At 42.9% G+C, this 20473-nt stretch overlaps 1 protein-coding gene across 1 annotated transcript; it reads right to left on the reverse strand.

Moving 5' to 3' along the window:
• Positions 1–364: 364 nt before the first annotated feature.
• Positions 365–20253, reverse strand: LOC121569268 (protein Aster-C). Its single transcript, XM_041880077.2, has 18 exons — positions 20060–20253; positions 18933–19045; positions 17870–17981; positions 17653–17753; positions 17407–17502; positions 16790–16870; positions 12494–12618; positions 12212–12371; positions 11853–12009; positions 11475–11615; positions 10128–10246; positions 9860–10002; positions 9267–9370; positions 8589–8765; positions 8336–8402; positions 7510–7629; positions 2097–2202; positions 365–1991 (listed from the first exon to the last, which is right to left on the reverse strand). Exons 2-18 carry the CDS (start codon positions 19023–19025, stop codon positions 1926–1928), a joined length of 1968 nt encoding a protein of 655 aa, XP_041736011.1. The 5' UTR covers positions 19026–19045; positions 20060–20253; the 3' UTR covers positions 365–1925.
• Between the last annotated feature and the right edge of the window lie 220 nt (positions 20254–20473).

Here is a 20473-nt window from a genome sequence, read left to right on the forward strand (position 1 = left end):
ATCTTGCAAGTGCACGTGTTCGCTTCACGCTTTTAGAGCGTGGTAGACAGACAACATGCCGTTTACTTTCTGCGTCTACCTCATATTGCTGAGTCTACCTTTAAGGACTTTAATCAACTACAGTTACGAAATATGCAGCATCAATTGTTTAAATACCACCATGCATGTGCTGACAAAGTGATGTAACCCCTAACTCACTCTTGCTCGCTCTCTCACATTCACAAATTTGATTAGTAAATCCCGTTATGTACCCTCCCCAGAGAATGAGTATAAAGGTAGAAAGATGGGTTATGCTGATTGTACAGTCAGAGTGCTTTTAGCCTGCCATACCCTTACCCCACAATACATTGACAAGAATAATATGTGGCTGAGAAATGTGGTTTCTTTATTCAAAGCAACAATACATTACATCTTTGTCTAACAAATGTGCAAAATAGCCAACATAATTCAACTTCATATATGGTTAGTGTGGAAAACAAATTATACAGTGTGTTCCCTTTAAACTATTCACATCCCATGGTTTACACTAATGCAATGTAAACAAATCTAACAAAACTATGGAAGAAGATTCCTGTGCAATTATGAAACAATAAGGATGGGTTTTACATACAATATGAAGCTATACCACCACACAATAATGAGTGGTATTTGCTTGAGAAAATTAACATTTGTCATCAACAATAAGAACAAAGCTAACAAGGCACTAGTGTGGATTCAACTCAGAATCCACAGACCAAACTTGTGGTGCTCACATTCTTATAGTGGGTGTACACAAAAGCAGTGAAGTGTTTGAGTGACATGGCTTCCTGAATGGGTTTGTTTTACCATCATGTAGAAGGAATATGAATTACAGAACAGTAACTAACCCTATTAATTTAGCTTACTGTATATGGAATGGGCATCAGGACTTTAACGGAATTAACAAAATGCAATCAGTATTAATATTTGCATGTTTTGGCTCTAACCAATTATTCCTGAGAAAGTTCACCTGGGGGCGTGTTCAGTGGGGTGCAACGTTACAGAACGTTTAGATATAACTATATCATGTAGAACAAACATGCTTCTCCATCATGTAGAATAAGGATTCATGACAGCTTTATAGAAGGCATTTCTATCTACAGCGGTCAGAACGTTGCAATCTTCTAAATACAACCCTGATATTGAGCTCTGCTGTATATTTACAAACCAGCTGCAAAACCACAAACCATCCAAAGATTCATTAAAAAAAATCTGTCAATCAAAAAAAGCATAATTATTCACATTTACACGAGCAGAAACCCACGGCCATCCAAATATTATTAATAAATTACATTCATAAAGTATTTTCTAATTGAACAAATATTTATATTCTAAATAAATCTTAAAACATTTTTTTAAAGTACACAAGGCAGCTGTGCAAAAAGTAAAAATCTTACATGGATTTCTTACATTGGCATTTATTTCTATCACACCATTGGCTCTCATCTGCTGTGATTAGCTTGGCAATGGAAGGGGTACGCAGTGATGCATGCTGGGACTGCAAGGCACATACCGTAGTCCAGAAGAACTTCTATCTTAATCACAGTAACCCCAGAACCAACATTAAGGAAGAATAAAGTACTCCCAAACCAAACTGAAAATAGAACCTCACACAAACCCAAGTCCACTAGTCGACTCCCAGTGTTGGTGATGGTTGGGAACCATTCTCTTCCTCCACAACGCAGGGTCAACAGTTGAACTTAAAAAAACATCCATCCACCTGGGAACACACTATCAAAGGCCCTGGGACTTGTACTGTTGTTGCTCTTAGTAACAAGTAGTCTGTGCATGGGTAGTCCCTACAGCAACACCCCTGCTTGGGAGAGTGAGTCCTCAGAGGCGCATCCCTGTAGCCTTTACGACCCCAGGGTTCATAGGGCGTAGTGAGGTCACCAGGTGTGACGGCGTCACTGAGGCGTTGCTGTCCTATTGGTTACAAAGTTCTGCTGAAGCGCCAACAGAGAGCAGCGGAGCTGTGGAGAAGAGAGGAAGAAAACGGTCAATGACTGTACAGATCCACATGGTGTCATCTGGGAGGCTGTGACAGACACACCAACAGAGCTGCTCGTCTGGCTCACCTGCTCCAGTAGGTTAATGGAGTCCTGCAGCACAGCTTCCAGTAGCAGAGTCTCCTCTCTGGTCCTGTGTGGAGGGGCCGGTCCAGGGCTAAAGTCAGGTGCAAATCTGAGGACGAGACGGACAAAGTCAACATGACAACAGAGAGAGAGAGAGAGCGAGAGAGCGAGAGCGAGAGAATTCCTCAACATAGCTCACACCAACCCAATCATGTCAGAGCAGTGATTACTCCAAGGATTTTTTTTTTTTTTTTTTTTTTGGGGGGGAATGGATCAGCTTAATATTGCAGATAGATTGTATCTTCTATCAATGTAATTGTCTGCATCACTTCCAATCCCCCATTTTTTTTATTTTTATTTATTTTTATTTTTTTTATTTTTTTATATATATACTCCCCCTTTATTACTTTTCAACCCCACCATCCTTTCCCTACTTGGAGTAAATTAGTGAACAACAATGCCCAGGTCTCTACTTCCGGTCTATACTTACTATCTACACCTTATGGACAGTTAATTTTACAATAATTCTATTATATATATACATATATATATACATTTACATACATACATATATATCATTATTATTATTATTATTATTTATTAATTTTTTTGCTCCTGAACTACTTCTACTCTCAACCTCTCCGATCGTTTTCATGATGTCCATCCGGTTTGCTTCTATATGCCATATCTTTCTAACTGTGCTCTTTCCCAAAAGCTCCCAACATACAGCCTATATACTTATTATGGACACAGTATGCTTTACATTATTAGCTATCTTTGTTATTATTTGTTGTTATTTGTTATTAGTCCCATCCTTCAACTCTATTCAATACCTCCCATCTATCTCTTAACACCATCCATATCGGATTTCTATTTGCCATATATATTTCAACGTGCTGTGATGTTTTACAATAATTCTGAACCTTTCTATTCTCATTGCTTCTACAGATTGAGAGTTAAAAATAAACAGCTTTGCTAAAAGTATTATTATATTATTGATTGATTGACTATGACTTTTCAGATCACCCAGTAATGCTATCTGCAAGGTTAGTTCCAGGTAAATATTGCAATCCTTTAGCCATTCCTGGACCAGTGTCCAAAAACAAGCTACAAATGGACAGAACCAAAACAAATGGTCCAATGATTCCGTCTCTTCACAGCAAAATCTGCAGAGCTGGGAAGATTGTATCCCCATATAAATAACATTCTATTGGTAGCAAGGATTTTATATAGTAATTTAAATTGAAAGATTCTAATTTTTGAATCCGTGTCGCTTTTGCGTGTCAGTTCATAAACACTATGCCATGGGATCGGTACATCAAAGATCTCTTCCCAACTATTTTGCAATCTATATGGGACGGCTGTCAATCCTTTGGTCCTTAAGTGAAACTGATATATTTTTTTATTTATCACAGTTTTCCCTTAACCAATTATGTTCTTTAATGCAAGGCCGACAGACAAGTTCCTTACTTTCTCCCCCTTCCACTTTCCTCTTCCATTTTTACGTGTAATGCTGCCATTATTTGATTGTAATTTTGGGTAGAGCAGACATTTCCATATGTTTTTGTTAGCTGCATGTGCGTCATAACTCCACCAGTCCTACCGATGATATCATTTACAAAGATTATACCTTTTTTAAAACATTCTGTCAAAAAAATAAAGGTTTTTTGTCAATTAGTATATTTGAATTTAACCACAATATTTGTTGCATTATTTGTTCTGTCGTTTCTGGAGGATTAAATTGAAATTGCAACCAACTTTCTATGGCTTGTTTTAGAAATAGTGACATTTGGGAGATTATTTCCTTTTCAAATAACTGAAAGTGTGAGGTTGTAATCTGAATAAAGGGAAAAAGGCCTTCCTTGAACATTGGGTGAGACAACCTTACTAATTTGCTTGAGAACCAGTTCGGATTTAAGTATAACTTTTGTAAGACTGAAGCTTTTAGTGATAGGTCTAATGCTTTAATATTTAATAATTTCTGTCCTCCGAATTCATATTCATTATATAAATATGCTCTTTTTAATTTTGTCTGGCTTGCCGTTCCAAATAAAATTGAATATTTTTTTCTCATATAATTTAAAAAAACTGTTCGCTAGGCGTAGGCAAGACCATAAGCAAATAGGTAAACTGTGATAATACTAATGAGTTAATCAGGGTGATTTTTCCACAAATTGACAGGTATTTTCCTTTCCATGGTAGTAAGATCTTATCTATTTTTGCTAATTTTCTATTAAAATTTATTGAAGTGAGATCATTTATTTCCTTTGGGATATGTATTCCGAGTATATCCACATCACCATCAGACCATTTTATTGGTAAACTACATGGTAATGTAAAAATTGTATTTTTAGTGATCCAATACGTAATATAGTACATTTGTCATAATTTGCTTGTAATCCAGAGAGGTTAGAAAATGTATCTAGATCCTCTATGAGGCTGTGGAGGGATTCTAGTTGTGGATTTAAAAAAAAACATGAATCATCAGCGTACAATGCCACCTTTGTTTTTAAGGTCTTTATTTCTAATCCTCTGATATTATTATTAGATCTGATTTTAATCGCTAACATCTCGATGGCCACAATAAATAGATATGCCGATAGTGGACAACCTTGTTTCACTCCTCTTGACAGTTTAAAACTTTCTGAGAAATAGCCATTATTTACTATTTTACACCTAGGGTTACTATACATGATTTTGACCCATTTTATAAGAGATTCTCCAAAATTGAAATGCTCCAGGCATTTATATATAAACCCCAGTCGAACTTTATCAAATGCCTTTTCGAAGTCTGCTATGAATAGCAGGCCTGGTTTCCCATATTTTCCATAGTGTTCTAATGTTTCCAATACTTGCCTTATATTATCTCCAATGTATCTTCCATGTAAAAACCTGTCTGATTAGAATGAATAATATCCGGCAATACCTTTAATTCTATGCGCTATACATTTTGCTAGGATTTTTGCATCACAACACTGAAGTGTAAGGGGCCTCCAATTTTGTAAATGGACTGGATCTTTATATTTTCCACTTGTATCCTGTTTCAGTAATAATGAGATCAGTCCTTCTTCTTGAGTGTCAGATAATCTACCATTTACATAGGAGTGGTTAAAACATGCTAATAACGGTCCTCTTAGTATATCAAAAAGGTTTGGTATACCTCGACTGGTATGCCATCCAACCCTGGAGTTTTCCCAGACTTAAAGTCTTTAATTGCATCCAGAAGTTCCTCCTCTGTAATTTCACCTTCACATGAGTCTTTCTGTGTGGCTGTTAATTTGACATTATCAATAGAAAAAAATCTCTACAATTAGCTTCAGTTAGAGGAGATGGAGGTGACTGAAAAGAAAACATATGCTTAAAGTACTTTGTTTCTTCCTTCAAAATGTCATTTGGTGAATCATGGTGACTCCGCCAATTGTAACCAGTTTCATTAAGTTCTTTTTGTAGCATTCCTATGTTGAAGATTAAAAAGAATTTTGTGCATTTTTCCCCATATTCCATCCAGTTTGCTTTATTTTTATAATATGTTACACTTGATCTTTCTTGAATAAGTTTCTCCATTTCTTTTTGTTTTTCCTCTAATTTATTCTGAGCCTCTATGTTACAGTTTTTATTGCCATCTATCTGTTCTGTTAGTCTTTCTATTTCCTTTCTTAGTATAAACTCTTTTTGACCTAAATTGCTTTTGTTTTCGAGATGAGTACTGAATTGCATGGCCTCTAAAGGCACATTTAAAGGTGTCCCATACAATAAGGGGATTCGCTGTACCTCTGTTATGTTGGAAAAATCAGTTATAAATTCCTTTGTTCTAATTATAAATAAATTATCATCCAATAGGCTTTGATTAAATTTCCAATATCCTGCCTACGTGGAAATTCAGTAAGAGTAATATATATGCCTATTACATGATGGTCTGACCGCATTCTGTCCCCTATCAACACTTTTTTACTTTTGGTGCCAACGAGAATGAGATAAGAAAGAAGTCAAGACGACTAGCTTGATTCAGTCTCCGCCATGTATATCTCACTAGATCAGTATATTTAAGCCTCCATATATCTACTAGTTCTAATGTATCCACTGACATTCACAATTTCCTTAAGAGCATGTGGGTGATTGTTTGTGGTGTGATTTCCTTTACGGTCCATTGAGCTATTTAAAACAGTATTATAATCCCCCACCATAATAATATTGTCTTGAGTTGCTTGCAGGCTTGATAATTTATTATATATATTGTCAAAGAATTGTGGATCATCATTATTTGGTCCATAAAGGTTAATGAGCCATATCTGTTTATGGTCCAATAACATATTTAAAATAATCCATCTACCTTGTGTATCTATTTGTACAATTTGCACATTTGGATCGAAATTACTATTAATTAATATCATCACCCCTTTTGAATTTCTTTGCCCATGGGAGAAGTATATTTTCCCCCATTCTTTTTTCCACGCTACTTCATCTCGAATTGTTGAATGAGTTTCCTGTATACAATAGATATTATATTCCTTCTCTTTGAGCCATGTAAATATTGTTCTTCTTTTGTTATTATCAGCTAATTCATTACAATTATAACTGGCTATACTTATTTCACCATACACCATAATGAGATACAAGTTTCAAGTCTATTTATCATTATATATGTTTGTAAATTTACCAATAAAAAAATAGCGTAATGATTGAGTGTCCATATAGCTGTACCGTGATATTTGCATTGCTACGGAGTAGCCCTTCAATTGTTCTCCACTAATTCCCCGCTAAAGCCCCTTCCCATCCCAAGTTGAGCCGTCATCGCCGTGATCAGCATCCCACCCACGTCCTCCGTAGTCCCTAAGGCCCCGAGAGGCCAGGACCCATCCATCAAAACAGCACATAGTGCCACCCACAAAACAAAAGCAGGTCAACCGCCAAAAGCATTTCCAATGCTTTCACCTCTATATATATATATATCTATTTATTTATTTTTTAATTATGCATATCCTATTTTTCATCATTATCAATTAATATGCGTAATAATGTCGGCAGTTCACGCGTAGGATTCTAACATATAACCCGGATTGCCATTGTATTACATTTAATTCCTTGACAAGTAATCATTATCCCAGCAAATAATTCCTGCGGTCCATCCCATACCCTCCAAGGATTAGAGAAGGAAAGGACGCTTCCAAGTCAGGTAAAACTAAGGGGACGTGGCTGACGTGCAAATCAATATTTTATTTGTTCAAATTGTTTAAAATTAGATTAGGGTTAGGGGTTTGCTTAAGGTTAGGTTATAGATTTTGGCTAGTCGGGCTGTCAATGGGATGCTGGTCAGAAAAGACCCCTCAGTCTCTCCCACCTAAGTCTTGGAACATGGCCACAGCCACCCAGAGGAGAGAAGTAAGCGCAGGCTTTCACCCAGTGTGCAGCAGCCTACCTGCTCTCTGTCCTCTCCCGGAGGCGGTTCTTGGTGCTCAGGTACATGCGGGTGGCCACGTCCTCCATGGCCCACAGCTTAAAGAACAGCCCCAGGTTCAGCACTGTTAGGATCAGCAGACTGGGAAGAGAGGAGGCAGTAAGGTTTCTGATTACTTGACCAAGTTCAATAAACACCTGGCTAATATACTGCAAATACACCTTCACACACACGCCTAAATACTGTTCAAATCAAATCACATTTTATTTGTCACATACACGTGTTTAGCGGATGTTATTGCGGGTGTAGCGAAATGCTTGTGCTTCTAGCTCCGACAGTGCAGTAATATCTAACAAGTAGTATCTAACAATTTCACAACATATACCCAATACACAAAAATCTAAGTAAGGAATGGAATTTAAGAATATATACATAAATGGACAAGCAACGACAGAGTTGCATGGACTAAGATACAGTAGAATATTATAGAATACAGTATATACATATGAGATGAGTAGTGCAAGATATGTAAACATTATTAAAGTGACTAGTGTTCCATTTCTTAAAGTGGCCAGTGATTTCAACAGGCAGCAATGTGCTGGTGATGGCTATTTAACAGTCTGATGGCCTTGAGATAGAAGCTGTTTTTCAGTCTCTCGGTCCCAGCTTTGATGCACCTGTACTGACCTCGCCTTCTGGATGATAGCGGGGTGAACAGGCAGTGGCTCGGGTGGTTGTCATTTGAGCTCATGGAGCAGAATGTACTCAAACACATACATGCAATAGAAAAGTTGCATGATGATTTACAGTTATGCGCGTTGAGTGTTGACTGGTGGGGTTGACTTACATGACGCTCATCCCAGCTACGATGGTAGAGATGTTCCATTGATGTGGACCCTTCATATCCATGGGATCTGACACACAACCGGGGAGGAGTCATTACAGGAGACACAGCATGAATGGAAGACCGATGACTGTGCATTTTGTAGGTGATCAAGTCATGCAACTGATTACTGAGTGTTTGTATAGTACATGTAATGTTATCTATGTGTGCAGAAGATGGTTGTCCAGGGCTAAATAACAGAAGAACATGCATGTACCCGTGTTGCCCTCTCTGTGAGGGTCCAAGTCGACCCCGTACTGGTTGCTGGGCTTCAGGTGCTCCTGTAGTGTCCGACTGAACGTCCTCCTCCGCCGGTGACGCAGCCCGCCAATCGTCTTACCGGGGTCTCCGCCTCCCTGGTTCAGCTCCGCCTCCTCTTCCATCAGCTCCGATTCTGTGATGACATCATAGGGTCAAAGGAAAAGTCAGGTTAAATGCCTTGGAAGAAGGAGGTGGATAAATGACTAACGTTAGAGGTGGTAAGGGTTATGTAGAGAGGACTGCTGTACAATCTTTGGGGATGGGGAGGGAGAGGGGGTTGTAATCGACATCTCATGAGGAGAGTTGGACTGTCAGTGTGAGTGCAGGGCTTTGATTCAGATCTAATCTGACGAGACTGGAGAGGGTGAGGGTGAGGGAGACTGGTCGTTATACAGTATAGGAGAGTGGGAGATGGACAGAAACCATCAACATACTTAGAGACAGAGCAGGAGTATATTATGGCCAACCCAAAACACTCACAGGCAGAGAGACTCATTGGAGATAGAAAGATGCGCTCTCAGAGGAAGATACTCAGTCAGAGAGATAACCCAAGCGAGAAGGAGAGACTGACAGATATTCTGAAAGATGGAGGAAGAGAGGAGATCTCCGGGGCTGCAGCAGCCCTGCTACCCACCCAGGTGTCTGAAGTAGTCCTCCAGGCCGCTCCAGGAGTTCTTGGTGATGAAGGACTTGACCAGTCCCCACGGCTGCTTCTTATACTTCACATCAGTGTACACCCTTAACACACAACACCAGCACATCAACTCTATGGTTGTAACTGAATAGTAATCAAATGATCTATATTCAAATTATTTTACATGGGTAATTAGTCACCGCAAACTCTGAAGTACCAAACACAGCTGATTCAGACTGACCAATAACTACCAGGGAGAAGAGAGAACCAACAGTACATAGGCCAGCAATAGGTGGAAGTGAATTTACCTTTCCTAAAGGATATTGGTCTTTGACACACAAAACCCACTGGGCACTCACTGGTTGAATAAACGTTGTTTCCACATCAGTTCAATGAAAGTCAGTTGAACCAACACGGAATAGACATGGAATTGAGATTTGTGCCCAGTGGAGGAACATGTAAAGGCACTTATGCACCGAACAAAGAGACTGACCACAACGAGAAACTGAACCCCAATACCCTGAAAGTCTTCACCCTAAAGTAAACGGAGTTAAGTTTAAATGTCTGAAGGGTGTATTGTCGCTGCTGCTCACCTGAGTCGACACTTGTGTTTGGAGTGGCGGATGATACAGTAGCGGTTCTGAGTGTAGAAGTAGTCGTGGTATGGGACGTCGTGTGTGTAGACTTCTGCGTCGATGAGGTAATACTGACCCTCCCTGGACTCCTTGTACAGGATCTGCCAAGACAACAGAGGAGTTACACACTCTGGAAAACACATTACTCAAAAGACAACACACACACACACACACACACACACACTACTAGAAACACTCCACACACACCCTGCAGACCTAGGCTCACCTGGTTCTCTGTGGCGGTGGAGAACTTGCCCACCAGAGGGTTGGTGATGGTGATGGTGTAGTTGAGACTCCTCTTCATGGAGCCTGACGCTTCACTCTGCCAGGGGGCAAAGATGGCATCTAAAGACAATCACACATCGGTTAACACAAAACACACACACCTATTATTCTATTTGGTACTACAGTTAAGCACTGAGATGGAAAGGCCTGAATTATTTCACAAACACATTATTTAGAACAGGGATGGTGCCCCCCTTTTGTAGGCCTGCGGATCAACCCCTCCCCCACCACCCAAAATAAAAAAAACTCAGTCGGGGTCTCAACTTAATGTTGAGAGTTAGAATAGTAGAATACATAAGGTGCGATTTTGACATGTGGTTGTGTATCAGCAGTTTCTCTCTTATGTCAGTCACTGACAGTTACTCAATTAGCCCATGTCATTTTATAGATTGGTAAGTTAGTCTAGCCAGCTATCTAAACTTGTAGCAATCATGGTCAAATTACTGACAAGGGGGCCCCCATTAATTTTGTTAGTCACTCGCACTCAGATATCATATTTAAAACTGTAAAATGTATCCATTTACATTTACATTTACATTTTTGTCATTTAGCAGACGCTCTTATCCAGAGCAACTTACAGTTAGTTAGTGCATCAATTATTTATTTTTCATACCCCCTGTGGGAATCGAACCCACAACCCTGGCGTTGCAAACGCCATGCTCTATCAACTGAGCTACATCCCTCTGCCACATGGCAAAATGTGTAGAAAAACAGCAAACTTTCTGAAAAACTGCAAATTTTTCTCTCCGCCCCTCCACCATTGCTCAGCAAGGCGGAGGGGCCCTCCCAACAAAATTTCACTTAGGTCCCCCAAAAGGCTCTGACTGCATGTGTGGGTATGCAGACCCAGGAGCCACTGCGGCCCCTCATGATGAGTTCAGATTTTTTGTGGCCCACACCCCCATCAAAGTTGTCCATCCCTGATTTAGACATTACAACAACTCTCAGACAGTCACATTCAAAAGATGGATTACTCATCACAAGCTATCCTAATCAGAGGACTGTGACTTATAACAGGGAGAGTTGAGGACTGTGACATATAACAGGGAGTGTTGAGGACTGTGACATATAACGGAGTGTTGAGGACTGTGACATATAACAGGGAGTGTTGAGGACTGTGACATATAACAGGGAGTGTTGAGGACTGTGACATATAACAGGGAGAGTTGAGGACTGTGACATATAACAGGGAGAGTTGAGGACTGTGACATAACAGGGTATGTTGGGACTGTGGCTTATAACAGGGATATAACAGGGAGTGTTGCGGGTGGATGGGGAGATGACTCACTGGTGATCTTCCTGGCATTCATGAATCTTCGTATGAAGTGGGAGTCGGTAAAGAGCAGCTCAAACATCTTCTCTGCGCTGATGTTGAAGACCCTGTTCACATAGAGCCTGCCCTGCTGCTGGGAGAGAGACACTCTCTCCTCTACAGGAGACACAGGGAGAAAGACAGAGAGGGCGGGTTAGCATGATCTCAGAGGAGTGCCCATGAAAACACATCTAAGATGGTGTCAATAGCATCACACAAACAAACACATCTAAGATGGTGTCGATAGCATCACACAAACAAACACATCTAAGATGGTGTCAATAGCATCACACAAACAAACACATACTCTAAAGAAGCAGGCACTTAACAAACACATTTGGGAATCATTCTCACCGTCCTCTGCGCTCTCTGAGCCGCTCTGTTCAGAGAAGTGGTCCAGGTTAGTGTTGAGGTCCAGAGAGAGCTCTGAGCACTTGGAGACCCGCTCCGGGGCAGAGCGGTCCAGGGATGGTTCAGGAGTGCACTGAGACGAGGTGCTCCGAGCATCATCCTGCAGGACACACACAATGGCAATGTCACTCTTTCTGTCACTCTGGCTAAGGAAGCGTTGCTATGTATGCCATCAATGGGACTCGTCCGTCACTTGCAATACTCATAGACAATGAAGAGACAATATGGAGACAGTATGCCTCTACGGAGATCACTTAATATCATCCAAGCCTTTTGTGTCATTAACATGCCAGGTGTCGTACCACGTTCCTGGAGTTGGCGTTGCTCTGTCCGAGGGGTGAGGTTAGGTCCTCTCCCTGGGGCGTGGTGGGCTCAAAGGAGCCCTGATCCCCTGGCTGGAGGCGCAGAGTAGACGGCCTCTCCAGCCTCCCAGAGTCTTCTCCATTAGGCCTCATGGTCAGGCTGCCAGGGACCAGATGGGGAAACAGGTTGAAGAAATGTGTCAGTCAGACAGAGATGTAGGTGAGTGCATGCTGTTAACCATGCAGTACCCCATGGAGAGAGAGAGTCCTCCTAGTCCTTACCTGGTGTGTGTCTGCATGGTTGATTCTGCTGATCCCTGTAGACTCTCCATTTCTTCATGGCTCAGGCCCAGGTCATTACCATAGTGCTGCTTGACCATCTGCCACAGCTCCAAACTAGTCAGTGGCTAGGAGAGAGAGAGAGAGAGAGAGAGAGAGAGAGAGAGAGAGAGAGATGGGGTTTAATTGGGAGGAACGGAGGTTGGTACACAGCAAACAGTGGAGCTTGGATAGATTTTTATTATCATGGAAAAGCAACTGATTTCGTGGTACACAGTTCCATCATCTATCAGATGCTTCTAGGCTACAGCTTGCAAGAGCTCAATCTCAATAGTCAAAATAAAAGTCATGAGGATTCATTCCTCCATCTGGCTTCCTCCAACATAATAACCATTTTCCACCTGTGCATGAATCTCACATCACTTCCAGTCTCAACCAAACAAAACAGCCCTAACCTGCTCCTTACTCAAACACACTGATGTCACAAGAGATCAAAAATCAACGCACTGTAGAGCAGTGCTTAAAAAATTAAAACAATTATATAAAGAACTGATGCAAAGACGATGGCTGCTACCTTGCTCAGTAAAAATTGTAACCTATAGTTATTGACTAATCTCTACAAAATAGAATGTTTATGGACACCATGACAAACCCCAAAAATTATATACAAAATAAACTTTATGGACGGAAAATAATAAGGAAATGTTTAAATGTAGATAATTTAAAATATATTGAGTTTGTTCAATCGTTCATTACTTATGAGGGGGAAAAAACAATTTAATATGATTGGTTTGCTATGCACAGGGCTGTATTTACGAACAGGCACGCAGGGCACATGCCCGGAGTTCGGAGGCCCCCCCAGATAGCATATAAGCAAGTCATAAGCCATGGCAAAATGTAGAATTACAGGTAATTAGCTTTTAAAAAAGTAGGTGCCAAGGGGCCCCAAATCTGGCCCTGCCCATGCAATTGAATCCAGTCAAGCAAGCCCCATATAGAACCACGGTTTCTTCAATCCAAATTATGCACAGCTGATCATCACTTAGATGAATAATCAGTCACTTGTTATCAATCAAGTCAAAATAGCCATTTTAAAAGTTGTTTTACTTACTTCTCTGTAGCTATTTTACTCTTCCCTAACAGTTGTGTTCTGGTCGCTGGACTGAACTGTAATAACCTGTACGCTGTCACAAAACAATCAGGAAGTCCTAGCGCCCTCTGCCCGACAATTGGAACACGAGCGCGCCACCCATTGATACAGAGATAGGTAGCCTCGATAACAGCTCTACTGAATGTCAAAACTCTGGTTCAGTGGCAACGAAAATCAGATCGGTTGTTGAATAGCCTCTTTGGGGAGGAGACTGCCCTGAAGAGAACGACTGCCCTGAAGAATGGAGAGGTAATGAAACAACAGATCTTTCCCGAGGGCAGGTTCTGTGTCTAATGCAAATAAACCTTCCTAGCCACACCTTGAGGGGTCATTGAACTTTACCTTCATTCGCTAACTCCCGAGCCACACTAGTGTTATTGTGGAGTTGTTTGCACAGCTTAATTCCCTTGATCCACAGTCTTCCGGGTATTGCACTAGATGGCCATAGAAGTTGCATTCATTCTAGGTGCTAGAATGTTTTATCCCCACTTTGCTAACAAAAGAGCCAGTACATTATAAGAAATTCAGCCATTCTATTCCCCTTATTTACTACAGAATAACTGAATGTTAGGGACATGGGGCCAGTCCGAGGAGCATGGTGTGTACTCAGGACTGCTTAGAGCAGTCAGCCAGGGTAAAGTCACAAAAGCCTTGCATACTACATAGGACTCCAGATAGGTTGCATGGAGCTATGATAACCAGATAGTTTCCATGGTGCAGGGTTATCTAGTAGTTGACTTTCTTCATGTCACTGGATCAATGCCATTCCATAGCTGATTACAGGGAACACGTTGCCTTTTAGACACAGAGCCAAGGTCAGTTGAGCTTATTACCATATTATTACCTTGTTAACAAGGGTAGGATTGAGTGAGGGGGAAGAGGATCCTAGATCGGTGCTTAACATAACTCCTACTTATAGGAATGCTTGCTGTCAAGACAACCAAAACCATGGTGACAACAGTGTTGGAAAGGAGGGGACAGTGTGTAACTGGGTGTGGTAGAAAGTCCCGTGTTGAAAGGAGGGGACATTCTGTATCTGGGTGTGGAAGATGTCTGTCACGCCCTGGCTCTGGGACTCTGTTATGTTGAGCCAGGGTGTGTGGTTTCTATGTGTTTTGTGTGCTAGGGTGATTATCTAGTTCATTTGTTTCTGTTGGCCGGTGTGGTTCTCAATCAGAGGCAACGTGTATCAGCTGTTGCTTGTTGTCTCTGATTGGGAACCATACTTAGGCAGCCTGTTTTCCACAGTGTGTTGTGGGATCTTGTTCCGTGTTTGGTTAGTGTCTGTGACCAAGGACGTCACGTATCGTTTTGTTTCTGTAATTAAAAAATAAAGTATGTTCTCATTCCACGCTGCGCATTGGTCCACTGTGTGTAACGATCGTGACAGAAGATCCCACCATAACTGGACCAAGCAGCGTGTCCAGGAGCCAATGCCAGAGAGGGCTCTAAAGGATATCAACCTCGACTGGGTCAAGCCGCGGGAGGAGGAGAGAGGCTGGACTTGGGAGCAGAGGAGCGAGAGTCTGGCGAGAGCCATGGAGGCCTGGCCCACGGGGAGGAGAGACGGCCAGAACATTTTTAGGGGGGCTCACGCCGTGGACGACGGGGCAGCAGGAGGCCGGGATAGAGTGGTTCAGCGGGTTGGCAAAGGAGGCCGCCAGGTTACGGGAGTCACTGGTCACCAGGGGGAAGGAGAATGTAGAGGCACGGCGAGAGGTACTGGGGTGTGTTGCCAGTCCGGTCCGGCCCGTTCCTGATCCCCACGTAGGGCCAGTGGTGTGTGTCCCCAGTACGGTCCGGCTTGTTCCTGTCCCTCGCACCGAGCCTGTGGTGCGCGTCGCCAGCCCGGTCCGGCATGTTCCTGCCCCTCGCACCAAGCCTGTGGTGCGCGTCGTCAGCCCGGTCCGGCCTGTTCCTGCACCAAGCCAGTGGTGCGCTTTGTCAGCCCGGTTCGGCCCGTCCCTGCTCCCTGCACCAAGCCTGTGGTGCGCGTCGTCAGCCCGGTCTGGCCTGTTCCTGCTCCCCGCACCAAGCCAGTGGTGCGCTTCGTCAGCCCGGTTCGGCCCGTCCCTGCACCAAGCCAATGGTGCGCGTCGTTAGCCCGGTCCGGCCTGTTCCTGCTCCCCGCACCAAGCCAGTGGTGCGCTTCGTCAGCCCGGTTCGGGCCGTCCCTGCTCCCCGCACCAAGCCTGTGGTGCGCGTCGTCAGCCCGGTCCGGCCTGTTCCTGCTCCCCGCACCAAGCCAGTGGTGCGCTTCGTCAGCCCGGTTCGGCCCGTCCCTGCTCCCCGCACCAAGCCTGTGGTGCGCGTCGTCAGTCCGGCACAGCCCGTGCCTGTTCCACCGGTGCCTGAGCAATCCGCTCCACTAGTGTTCAGTCCAGCTCCGGCCAGCAGGGCCAGACCGGACCAGGGGCGCTTTGGGGGGTTTGTTGGAGGGTGGGGGTCATTCCTCCTCGGAACCGCCTCCGAGGAGGAATGCCCACCCGGCCCTCCCCTGTTCGGTTTATGTTTGCGCGGTCGCAGTCTGCGCCTTTGGGGGGTGGGGGGGGGGGACTGTCACGCCCTGGCTCTGGGACTCTGTTATGTTGAGCCAGGGTGTGTGGTTTCTATGTGTTGTGTGCTAGGGTGATTATCTAGTTCATTTGTTTCTATGTTGGCCGGTGTGGTTCTCAACCAGAGGCAATGTGTATCAGCTGTTGCTTGTTGTCTCTGATTGGGAACCATACTTAGGCAGCCTGTTTTCCACAGTGTGTTGTGGGATCTTGTTCCGTGTTTGGTTAGTGTCTTTTGCCAAGGACGTCACGTATTGTTTTGTTCGTGTGATCATTAAAAATAAAAGTATGTTCACTCATCACGCTGCGCATTGGTCCACTTCCTCCAGCGATCGTGACAATGTCCCAGTGTTTTTGACAGCCCTTAATCCATATCCACACCCTGTTCTATCTGGACAGGACAGCCTATGGTATTTCAACATACACAGAACCTTGGACCTGCCATAGCTAACAGTACTTTACACCCAGGGTACGTCCTGAATGGCACAGGGCCTGGGTCAAAAGTAGTGCCCTTTATAGGGAGCCATTTGGGATGCATCCCTAGTGAGTGAGGTGAGATTATATGAGGTCGCTGTCAGTTGATCTGTACCTCACCTTGTCCATCAGCGTGTTCTGCCACATCCGGAACACTCCCTGGTAACTCTTCTCTCTGGCCGAGAAGGAAGTGAAGAACAACTGTAGGAGAGAGAGAGATGCTTAAGTTAAAATTCCACCCCAAAACTGGCTGTTTTTCATAACAGCAATCAAGGTTTGAAGATATATAACTTTCAAAATACAGAAATACAGCCGGTATTATGAATTTTGCATCATATGATGCAAAGCGCAGCATCATATGATGCAAAATGCATCATACCGGCTGTATTTCGAAAGTTATATATCTTGAAAACTTCATTGCTGACATGCAAAACGTTTTGGGACTATATCAACAATGGACTAATGAAACAAATACTAAAATATCGTTATTTAGGTGGAATCTTCCGTTAATATTATTGCAGTGATAACCATCTATTGGTTTGCATTTAGGATAGACAGAAGGGATAAGTAGCACGTTATTTTGTCAGTGCTGCAGCTGTACTCCTGAGCATGAAAAGTTGCTTGAGGGGTTAAACCATGAAAAGCACAGGGTCTCTTAGCTCTGGTCCAGGGCGTTAGTGCAACTGTCCAGGGATATAGAACAGAACCCAGGTGGTGTTTGATTGACTGTACTGTACCTTCTCTGAGTCTGTGCAGATCTGAATGGCATTTGGGATCAGCCTTGCTGTCTTCTCTCTGTACATGGCCTTGATGTCCCTCAGAGTCAAGGCTATCTACGACCAGAGCACACTGATCACATCCTTAACACGACCAGAATCATGCAATATATACACATATTTACGACATATAATTATCCGATTTAGTTAATCAGCTAAACAGAAAACTGTGCCTTTATTTTTCCTTTCCCTCATGTGTGAGCTCACCTTTGTCCCCCAAAACACATTGCTATAGAAACAGAGCCAGTTCTCCGACAGGTAGAGGCGTCCCTGCAGTAGGATGTCTCTCTGGAGGGCACAGGTGTAGTCTGGGGAAAATACACAGGACGCACCGTGAGACAGGTATACACAGACACAGGTAAGGTACAGGTGATAGGGGGGCTGTTTCTGGCTTCTCTTTCTCTCACACACACACACGACTCACCCATGATGAGTCTCTCTGACTCGGGCAGTTCTTTGAACAACTTCTTGAACTCCTCAACCCTCTGTTTGTAAGTGGGGGCAGGCAGGGCAGGCAGGGTGACCAGACACTGGCCCTGAGGGTCGGACATTGATTGACAGGCCGCAGAAATAACATTAGAATTACATCAAAGCTCATTTGAATACGAATTACTATAGTATGTAAATCTGAAATGTGATAGACTACAAATTGCAAGAGCAAATGTCTTTGGGGTTAACAGAATGTGTTATTTAGCCTATTAAACATACAAACGATGTTTGAAGTGAGAATTAGGCAGGCCTGATGCTGAAAAAGAAAATACATTATTGCCTACTTCACCCACATTTTATTTTTGCAAAAAAAGTAGTGTGTAGTTCAAGTAGTTAGCTACACCACTACATGGCAACAACAACAAAAAAGTATTGAACTACTGAAAACATTACCTAGATTTTAACTTAGTTGAACTACCACCAAGCTACTGCAAAATGTGATTAGATTACTAGTTGAACTACATGTAGTTTTGTCACCAAGTACATCAAGACAATAACTAAATGCAATGAAATTATGTCTGACATAAGTGGTTATCCCACTGGCTATAAGGTGAATGCACCTATTTGTAAGTCGCTCTGGATAAGAGCGTCTGCTAAATGACGTAAATGTAAATGTACATAATAGATGGGATAATAGTCAGAATGTAATGTAATGTCCTCTCCACTAGAGGGCAGGAACAGTTGATGAATAACTGGATGTCATGTGGTTTTATGTGTTTTTGAGAGGGGAGAAGGCAGACTTCATGGCATGTTATACTATCACAGGAGGCTGCTGTGGGGAGAACGACTCATAACGGCCCGGAACGGAGCAAATGGAATCAAACACCTGGAAACCATGTGTTTGATGTATTTTAATACGATTACGCTTATTCCGCTCCAGTCATTACCTCGAGCCTGTTCTCCCCAATTAAGGTGACACCAGCCTCCTGTGTATACTATGTAGGGGTAAGTGCATGATTGTCACGGACAAGTAAACAGAAGGGCTCCCTGTATCTTACCTCATGATCCTCAGAGCTCCACCTGTACTCCCCCATGGAGGCTGTCTCGTCTGTGACATCACTACCCACCACTGACCGGGACACCTGGTCCATCAGATCCACTGTTCCGCTGACTGGGTAGAAGAGATAGAGGCGTTACAATGATACCTAGTAGCTTTAGCATATAAAATTAACTCCAGCAGTCCATGTCATTATAGCAGGACTCCTGGACTGGACTGGGTTTGTTTGTTCATGGCTGGTCTCCACTGAAGAGGGTTAAACTTTGCATACCATGCTAAGAGGTATGAGGATGGAATTGACATCCTATGCAGGTCTTTAGCTTAATCCACTTTTCTGATGAGTGAGAGTGCAAAGAAAGAGACACAACAAAACTGCTTTATCCCGCCCTGCCTGTCACCCAGGAGAAAAATTGTAGTTCACCTAGATTCCTAAAACCAAAGTGACCAAATGAGAAATGTTGTGAGATTATTTAATATCAACAACAGTTATATGAATTGATACATTCTGAACAGTAATCCCCCAAAAATCTCACTTTTAATACATATTTATATTCTGCTCTCTCAGGCAAACTTGCCATTTCCATTTTGTTTGCAGTGCATTCAAAAGACTGCACATGAACATCAAACATTTTAGCAGTGCGAATCTCAAGTGATTAACAAGATTGTTTGTGTGATGTCGAAAAAGGAGATGCGTCTTTGCTCGTCCACTGTGTCAAAACTACGTTGGTATAGGGGCCTACATGCCACGTTTAGGTGCTAGTGGGAACAAGGGAACTCTTTAATTTCCGACTTGTTAACTGGTTGTAGTTATACACGTGCCGCGTTCAACCAGTTGGACATTTCCGAGTTTCTTAGTTCCGAGTAGCACGTGAAAGCAGCAATAGTGCGTGATCGCATCATTACCAGGCCAGTTGTCAAATTCCTCATCATCTATCACCATATGTGCTTTCAAGACAAGAGTTTCCGACTTGGAATTGCTAGTTGGATGACAGTTCAAAACATTTTTTCCGAGTCAGAGCGCGTTTTTCCCCCCCGAGTTGTTTTGAACGCGGCACATGTCCGCTCTCCTTCTGCGGGATACAACATCAGTAATAAGCAGGTAAAAGACGGTGCAAATTCATAACCTACCTGGAAATAACACGAGATCTTTATCTTCTGCAGCAAGTCCTATTTGAGTCCGGGATGACGCTTCGTGAAGACGCAGATTCCTGTAAGCATGTCACCACCCGCTCCGTTTGACATCAAATGTCATTCATGCAAAACTAACTCGGTCCTTTCCTTCAGCAATGTGCACCGGTAGGTTCCTTAAATAAATGTGTGGCGTCATAAATAGCCTATATGTGCTGCAAGCCCTTTCACCAGGGAACAGGTGAGACAAGTGGACTGATGCTGCGTTCATAACCAAGTGGGAAGGTGGTATTTACCACATTCGAGTAGGATTGGTGAAAAAAAAGTTGAACGGCCCTTCAACTGGTAATTACTAGTGGGAAACTAGTCTATCATCCCTGAGCTCCGACTTCTCCGACATGTTGAACTCTGACA

Source organism: Coregonus clupeaformis, chromosome 7 (genome assembly GCF_020615455.1).
Source record: "Coregonus clupeaformis isolate EN_2021a chromosome 7, ASM2061545v1, whole genome shotgun sequence".
Classification (NCBI taxonomy): Eukaryota; Metazoa; Chordata; class Actinopteri; order Salmoniformes; family Salmonidae; genus Coregonus; species Coregonus clupeaformis.